General features: G+C 37.9%; 1 protein-coding gene across 1 annotated transcript in view; it reads left to right on the top strand.

Moving 5' to 3' along the window:
• Nucleotides 1-454: 454 nt before the first annotated feature.
• Nucleotides 455-9,434, top strand: part of LOC109486253 — a 35,761-nt gene continuing 26,781 nt past the window's right edge. Inside the window, 4 exon segments of the mRNA XM_019789998.1 lie at nucleotides 455-563; nucleotides 3,932-4,013; nucleotides 5,649-5,725; nucleotides 6,681-6,730. Of these exon segments, the coding sequence (XP_019645557.1) occupies nucleotides 465-563; nucleotides 3,932-4,013; nucleotides 5,649-5,725; nucleotides 6,681-6,730 (308 nt within the window). The 5' untranslated portion in view covers nucleotides 455-464.

Genomic DNA, 9,434 nt, shown 5'->3' with positions numbered 1-9,434 from the left:
TTCTTTTTTATCCATACAGAAAGCAGCTTACTAGTAATTGAAACCTTATTGAAGCTCTGTCATATGCTCCCATTGTCACAATGATTAGTTTTTGATTGTTTACGCTATTGCCCATGGTTTATTGACGACAGGAGGTTGTAGTCGTGAGTCATTGCGACAAAGGTCTGACATTTAGAAAGCCCCAACTAATATATTATGGTCTTAGCAACAAGTGATGGGCGTGGCTCATTCGGTTGCTATGGACGTCTTTCGCTGTAACCGCATCCAAACGTAGTTTCAAATTGTCAATATCAAGTTCGGTTTAAAAAGATGGATATGGATTTGATTAATTGTTTCGACTTTAATGTATGACATATACTTGATCCATCTGATTTTCTATTCCTGCTTGTGCGTATTTTGCAATTTGACGTGAAAGTGGTCAAACGACGCGTTTTGTTGCGGTTCAGCCGTCAGAAAAATAAAAGATGGCGGCGTGTCGGGAAACGTCGCTGTCCAACATTCTCGTGGAAGAGTTTGAAAAATGGCGAGAGGAGACACAGGACGACTCGATTTTCCTTCTCGAGGTAAAGTAGAACATTTTTGGCGTCAAACTGTTTGACTCGTGTGGAGTGTTCTCTTCTAGTTTTATTGAAAACGGTGGTGCATTTGCGCCACTTCGCCTGTACAAGAACAACGGTGATACCGCCAAGATATCTCTTTAAATCATCCACGTTCGTGTCAATTTCACAAACGCGGAAATGTATCTTTGAGCCACTCTACACCTGACGTGTCTCACTGTTGGGCATACAATTTTAACTGCGGCGTAATTTACGTTGTAATAATTCTCTGTCCTCTTGTAATCGTGCAAATTTGGTTTCTTCCTGTATGGAAATGTGGGTCAAAAAGTAGGCTGACCATAATTCACGGGCAGTATGCAATATTCACCACACGTACTTTTCCTCCTGGCAACTCTCTACCTGTGAGCTGTTCCACCACAGGATGTGTTGAACGTGTGACCCACGCGCTTTCGGACATGACATCACCGCTGCCGGAATTTTCTTCATGTCTTTTCCGTCTGTAGAACAGATGTCCAGACTTGCTCAGTCTAACAGTCTAGTATTTTGCTTGGGACACCTTCACTATATTTTGTTGCGAAGCCACATACGGTGATAAAAAATGGAAACATCAGAAAAAATTCTAAACGAGAACATTTTGCCCATCGTCTTCTCTTTGGGGTTTTTTAATTTATTATTTATTTCATTTTCATCTAGGCATTCCTACAGGTATGTTTTTCACCTGTCAGAAGATGATGATGAGTAACGTTATAGGTACACCCCCACTAGGTGATTGACCCTTATATATGTCAAGGTCTGGAAACATGAGATTGGTTTATTGTTTCGATTCATAACAATACACCAAAATACATTGCAGCCACTTGTACAATACTGCAAGTCGCTGAATCATGCCTACTAAAAATAGGCAGACACAAAACATGAAAGAGACAATACTAGTATTACCTTACTGGGGTTTCTATATGAATTGTAACAATTGTGATCATTAAAGACTGAATTTGATGAATTTGAAAAAAATACAATGTATTGACAATACCGGTAAGTCATAATTGGGTATTTATAGATCCACTTTGAGGTTTCCTTCCATCTGGATCTGTCCTTGGCTACCTTTAATTGACCACCAGGATAATCCCATGGGTGCCAGGTTGTCTGTCACAGTTCTTCTTCTTCAACTGTCCATCTGGTTTAGGTCATCGAGCAGAATGGGCATCCAGAAAACATATACTAGTACTGATATAGTCTTGCTGCAATTTGTAAAAATGTGTTACTGTACAGTGATAATGATATAGTCACAGCATTGTCGTAGACTAAAATAGAGAAAAAACAGTTTGCACATATAATATAAGGGAGCTACTGTACATGTTTATCTATTAGAGACATTGTGGGGTGAAATAATGAATGATAATTCAAGTTAATGTAATGTGGGGCTGCTGATCATATTAATACATTTTGACTAATTGGTAGAAAGCCATTTTGGTCCTCTGTCAAGCTTGCTGCATATGCATAATTTATCGTCCAATGAAGATATGTGGTAGTTTGAACTGTAGCCAACATTTTAATGATGATCCCTTACAGGGATATACCGGTAGGCAGTGCTTGACATTACATTGTTTTTTCATGGCCCAAGTTTGGCAGCAAACTTTCCAGTTTCTCAAAAGCAGAATAATGTCTTCATATATATATACATACTTATTTTTGCATCATTCATATCAAATTACATGACTTTGTTTTTTTCTCTGTTTATTTTCTGCTGGTTCTTTGCACCCTGATGAAATGTTCCAATATGGTCAGTAGATTTCTTTTGCCAAGATACATAAGCTTAGTGACACATGAACTGAATATGATCTGTAAAGTTCATCGTAGGCCATGTCTGAATACCAAGGCAGGGCTCAAATACTGGGTGCATGTGCACCTTAGTTAGTGCACCCAAATTTGGAGCTGTGCACCCAATTTTTTTCTGTGGGTGCACCAGTGCACCCAAATATTTTTACGTTACGTATGTAAAGATATGATATTATGTATAGTAGTATACAGCATATTCTTCACATCTATGTGTCAGAATAATAATAAAATCATTGTACTTTTCTTCAGAAATGAAAGACCTTCTACTTATTTTATGTTATAATTCTATGATGCACCCCCCCCCCCCCCAAAAAAATTGTGCACCCAATTTTTGTGCACCAATGCACCTATTCCCAAAAATGAATTTCAAGCCCTGCAAGGGCTGTCTGTGACAGGTAGTTATATATTACATGTCTGCCGCCTTTCCTTTCAGACAAATGACGTCTAACACAGCTTATCTTTCATGTTTAGGGGCTAGGAGATTTACTGTAACGTAATGTACAATGTTATTATGTAGACAACATATGGTCATGAATGGTCATTAGGAATGGGAGAAATTAGTAAAATGTAGACAAAACATAGGTCACATGTATATATTTGTATGTATGCTATATTTTCATATCAATTTACTATGTTACATTGTATCACACAAAAAGTAATAACAAACGATCTATACTTGCTATTTGTATGGAAAGGGAAATCCTGTATCATACAGGAGTGGATGTCAAAGACACGGGGAGGTAAACAAAGCTGTAAATAGTGCTGCACTTCTTATCTCATGTACACAATTGTTGAACAACAGAGAAATAATGGACCATTCGGCCTGGGAAGCCTATTAAGAGAGGCAGGGGGCCAGATCTTGGCCTGACCACCCTCCTCTTGTTATTCAACTTATTGCTCAAGCGTCAGACTATGACGCAAAAGGACTTAATGAGGATTGAAGCCCAGGAAATATCATGCCATTATGTCCAGGTATAACAGGGTTTCGAACATACTTGAAACCAGTGTTGTAGACAGCCTGAAATTATTTTTCATCTCAATTTTGTTTGTCATAATATTATTTGCGCAACAATCCGAGGGGGGTCTTGGGCATGCTCTCCTGTGAAAATGTTGAAATCTTGACCCCCGGAAACATCATTTTTGTTGTATTTGAGACACAAACTTTACTGATAGAATAAGGCAAGTTTAATTGATGACATCTCTTTACACGCCAATTTTTGTCTGTCAAAAATATGACAGATTGGGCAAAATTTTCATTCATCAAAGTGGCAAATGACTGAGACGGATGCTGGACTAAGAAGACTGCTTCATAATCTCCAAGCAGAGGTTTGGGTTTTGGCGTGTTTTTGGTGTGTTTTTAGGCTTTTTTATAAGGCTTTCTTTTTTGCACTGTTTTTTTTAGTGCCGTGTTAAAAAAAAAAAAAAAGTGCAAAAAAAGAATGCCTGATAAAAAAGCCTAAAAACACGTCAAAAGTAAGCCCAAACCTCTGCTTATATCTAGTAACTGCTTCAGACATTATGTGCCTTCTGTTTTCCAGGCTGGTATGGATGAGGATGAGTCTGGAGTGATGAACTTGTTGCTGGGTGGAGAACACGAGTTCAGGCTGCGATGCCCTCCAGGTAAGTATAAGGAATATCAGAGTTGTTTTTTTTCTGAACAGTGGTGCTGTGCCTAGTGCTGTGTACCGATTCGCTGGAACTAGCTCTGCACTTGTAAAAATGTTTGATTCAAGTCCCCAAAAACCTGTACATGCTCACTACAAACTTTTTCAGTAAAGATGCCCCATTTTCCATTGGGAAGTATTAACTGAGAAGTCCATTCCATATTTTGTATATGCCCTGTATATTTTGTATACCTGATATCAGCCATGCTGCCTGGGTGGCCAATGTATTGCCTCGTTGCAATTGAATTAAAATAAAGAATAAAATAAAATAAAAAATGCCCTGGGTTTAGGTCCGGACTTGTAATAACTGAACCTAAACCTCTGGACTTGAATCCAGACCTGGACCTGAATGTGTGTTTAGGTACACAGCACTAGCTGTGCCTAATCTCCAAGCAGATCTTTTGGTTGATGCAATACAACTCAAAATTGGCAAGGCAATATCAAATTGGCAAGCGGTATCAAATTGGCAAGGCAGTATCAAATTAGCAAAGCACCGCCAATACACCACCTGAGCAACTGGCGTAAAAACAGAAACACGTCAAAAGAAGCCAAAGCCAATACCTCTGCTTGGAGAGTATGCCATGCCCTGATACTTCTGAAATACATTAGACTTAGAGGAGTTTTACCACAACTGCATGGAAACAGATCACTGTTTAGAATGTATCTTGAGGTGAGAAAACGATGATTTCTCCTTCCCTAGGCCCAATTTTCACTTCAAATTCCCACTAGATATATGGTCTAACTTCACTCCTTTGCCCTACTTTTAATTTTTTTTTTTTTTGGAAAATATATTAAGAATCATCCCAGTATTTTGAAGTGTGCTCTGGGGTATTAATTGCCCTAGTTACAGAGCTAACTTCAAAAGAAACCATGATATTTTTACAACATGCCGCAGGACATGTGACCTACTAGTATCAGAAATTTATAGAAGAAAGGCAATATCATAAAGGGTAACACGTCAGCTTGTTATTATGAGAGCTGTTGTTGAAATGGAGATTGTACTCATGAAGGTAAATGTGGTACTTGAAAAATGAAAGCCTTGCTGAGATTTTTCTTCTTCTGGTGATGATGGCACTAGGAATGGCTCTGGCAGTCACAGTGGCCAAAATAGTCTTTTTTACATTTGCTAATGGTGATAACGACCATCTTCATTTTGAATTGTTATTGATGAGACATTAGACCGAGTAGTACTTTGTGAAATGGACTAAAACATGTGACCAGGGCTCGAAATTAAAGGTGGTCCAGTGGCCACTTACCACTACAATTTAAGCTTGGACAACTAGACACTTTGCAACATTTTAGGACAAAAGAAAAATAATCAACGTCAGCCCTTCTTTTATTTATCAGGCACATGTCCCGGATTTTGGACCCAGAAAAGTCCCAAATTTCCTGTCTACTCTGCAATTATAGCGTGCCTGGGAGTCAGAACTTAAGCAAAATAAAGTTGACTTCAAGTAGAAGTCATACGATACTTCCCGAAAAAAGGTTGGGGCAGTTCATCCTCACTTCGGGACAAGTGAAATTTATTTTTGGGACAGTGCAGGGACAATAGGAATAAAGGTTAATTCCGAGGACTGTGTGACTGTTTCAGGCTATCCTCAGCATGAAGAGAACTTCTTTGTGGAGTCCCACTCTTCAGTCAGGATGTGGTGCAATGCTTTGAATGAGGTAAGCGATAAACCATAAAGCGTATAATAGAAATAGATTTTATCCCTAATCCCAAGTCTTTGTTATCTGTTCTATGACAAAACTATGAGTGCAAAATCCAGGCTGGTACAAATCATAATACGTGTATTCATTGTGGAGGACTTTATTCTAAAGATGTTTGGGATAAAATCTTGTCAAAAATCTCTCATGTTCATTCATAACTCGCGGCAAAATATACTGTTTTTTCAGTCAGAGATTTTAGACGACATTTGGAAGAAGAAAGGTATTGACATTTTGCTGTGGTTTCAGTGTTATGTATATCAACAAATCTTCAGAGAGAGATAATGAACAAAGTTTTTCAAGGCACTATGTCTTCTGACAGATTTCAAAGCAATTTTAATATTTTTACTATTCTAACAGTGTATATAAATCAGCATTCAACAATATCAAATCCTCATACTTTACATACCATGTTATCCCTGTTGATGATTCTCTCTCTATCTATCATTTAAATTTGGCCTTTTATTCACGTAACACTCAGCGTAGCAATATTCACTTTTATTAGATGCATAGTATGACAAATGTCTTTGTATTAAGATAACACAGAGGGAATAGATCTTGTGAGATGGGTCCTTAGTATAGACATAGGAAAATTGATGTTGTGTTTCCTATTTTTATTATGGTGATAAAAAGGATAGGGTTGTATTAATATACATTATTGACTTATTTTAGTACTATTATTGAGTTACAAATGCGTAATAAATGTTTTTAAAACGAGGAGTGGCCAAAAATCATGTGATTTGCAGGGGTCCACACAAAAAAGGCTTGGGTCGGCAGGTTTTTCTAGGGTCAGTCGGGAAACAGAAACATTTTTTCTTAGGCCAAAGGTGCAGGTCAAGTTAAATGCCCTTCTTTGATGTTACCTGAACTGACCTATAGTAATATTTCATGATGTATTCCTCTGTTGTTCCTACAGTATCTACTGGATGCCCCAGTGAGACTGACTCTGTCCAATGTACTGAACAAGTAAGTGTGATTATACATCATGTCTCCAATGGGAATTCATCCAAGGCTCTTCAAACCAAGCATCAAATAGCCTTTTCATACCTCTGACATTTAGTCCAAAGTTCACCAAATACATTGCGTGTGAGTTCTAAGGTTAGTGATGCTGCCTTATGGCAAGAAGTCGGTACTGAAATGTGTTGCAGTCCTCATGATGGTCTACTGTGGAGTTTTGGTCTTTTTTCTCTTCCTTTTTTGGACAGGTTTCTTCCTCTGAATCCCAATTATTCTGTTCGTAATTGGTAACATATCCCAGGCTTACTAAATAGATTCTACCTGACGCAGCCTGATTGCATCAACTCAGTAGTAGTTTAGGTAATTCCAGGGGGTATTCAAGATAAAAACCTGGACTGAATCACTGCCAATGCGCACTTTTGCATTATAGGAAACAAATTGGTTAATAGAATTGGACAAGATGTTCATTCCTTTGTTATTTTAAGAAAAATACGGAGCCTTTTAACTATATTTTTGGATAAATTGCTTCTAGATAGGTTAGAAGTCCGTTACCAGTCTTTGTGAAAGATACATTTGGTGCTTTCTTGTCTGAAAATAGCAGTGAAATCTAGATGAATGCAAAGTCGGTGTTTCTAGGCTCCATTTCTAACTGCCGCCGGTTCCCTTCAAAGCTTCATCAAATCCTCTTCCACCAGACTGGCCACAAATGGAGACTCAGCCATCGCGACCTTCATACCTACTTCTGAATGATAAGTGGGATGGGGATGCTTTTAACAAGGAGAGGTGGTCCTCTCAACGCAAAATACAGGTTATGGAAAGAAAAAGGCATGCAGAGGGAAAGCTGCATAAAATTGGAAAGAAATTTGCGGGCTGCCTGGAGATTTTCAATCCACTCCATCATAATCTTGTACTGGTATGCATCATAATTTTACCAGCAATTTGTGTGGAAAGGCTTACTTACTGAGAATTGACTGTAGACATTAGCAGTTTTGGTATCCTTTATTATGGTGCTTTACGACTGGTCCCCTAAACCACAGATGGGTGAATTTGTTGTTCATAACTATCCTATAAAAAGATCTTTCCTATCTTTAGGCCACACCAATTTGATTTGTTGGTTCTCGGATTTTTTCAGAAAAAATATGAAGCGACAGGGCGAAAAAAAATAAAAATAAAAACAGGTCTAGGCATCCTATTATAGCCCCAAATGCTACAATATGAGCCATGAAGTCAACAAAAAGGGCTGGGTTAAAATTTAAAGTATAAAATTTGAACTTTTAATCAAACAACTGCATTGATAGATGGAAAAAACTGTAACAACTAGGAAGAAAAGGAATTTCCTCAACTGTTGGGGGCAAAATATGAGCATTTTTGAGTTGATTCAGAACCAGAATTTTTTTTTTTTTGCAAATCAGAAAAAAATGAAGAGGCGAATCCGAGAACCAACAAATTAAATTGGTGTGGCCTTAATATAAAAAGATGTATGTAAGCCAATAGGGTAGGGCAAATGTTGGACTTTGTGGAATTCATGGTCATGGTGGTCTGCTGACGTCAAGGTGAATATTCAAGAAGATCATAAAATTTCATTACCTGACCGAAATTGGACTGAAACCCAATAGCCTTGGTTAGCTTATGAACCAAAATTTTGTTGGGTCTTACAATGTTAGTTTTTGGAAATTGATGTAATGGGGATGGGCCCATAGGTCATGATGTTTGTCCTCAAATTCTTTTTACACGACAAACGTTCTTTGTTCTCATTAACTGTCTATAAAATTGTATGTACCATTATATATATTTTGTATATCTATAGAATTACTAGTAATAACTCTCAGAGAGAGGGCTCTAATTTCTTGTATGTCAGAGTCTGTACAATAATTGCATATTCAGTCTTCTTACACATGTTATGTATAAAAAAGTATTTCTTGTATATTAGAGTCTGTGCAATTGCATGTTCAGTCTTCTACACATATTATGCATTAAAGAATATTTTATATCCTGGATTGTTACTCTGATGAGTCCACATCTGTCCATGTGGAGTGGAAAGTGGCCAAAATCGGCCCGACTTCATTTGTACTGAGTTGGTAAATGTCTGTCTACTCCACAGAGTTTTGTTTGATCATGTTGATCAATTTGAGACCAGTACAGCAGAAAGGAAGGTAGGGCCAGGTAGAATGCTCCCCGGCTAATTTGGAAAAGTGCAGCATTGATTTTCCCCGAGTGGTAACGAATGCCGCATGTTAAACGGCTCCTCAATGACTGGCTTCACACGTCCAGGCACGTTCTACTTTAGCGTTGTCAAATCCTGTGTGGCTGGTACAATTGGCATACATAAAAAAGATCTCCTAGACATATACAGTCAAACTGAAAAGATGGAATCCTTATTTCTTTGATTCACCAAAACCCACAATATACAGCAAAAATTTGTACACAGGGCTCGAAATGCAGGCAACATAGAATATTACTTGCACCGGACAAAATTTGTCTGCACTACTCAGAATTTAGGTACGAATATAATTATATAAGTTCGGATATAAGATATTGATGAACAGAAGCCATTGTCAATATTTCTTATACCCCATGGCATTAGGTGGTAACAGTCAGTATACGTATTAAAAATCCACATACAATGTGTATAATAAACCCATTTTATGAACCTGCAGTGCAGGTTAGGTGCAGGAAGACATCAGAAACACCTGCACAGCTCCATATATTTTTT

This window comes from Branchiostoma belcheri, unplaced genomic scaffold (genome assembly GCF_001625305.1).
Source record: "Branchiostoma belcheri isolate BF01 breed outbred unplaced genomic scaffold, Haploidv18h27 scaffold8, whole genome shotgun sequence".
NCBI lineage: Eukaryota > Metazoa > Chordata > Leptocardii > Amphioxiformes > Branchiostomatidae > Branchiostoma > Branchiostoma belcheri.
Note: the sequence above shows the minus strand (reverse complement) of the source record. Positions and strands in the feature narration are given on the sequence as shown.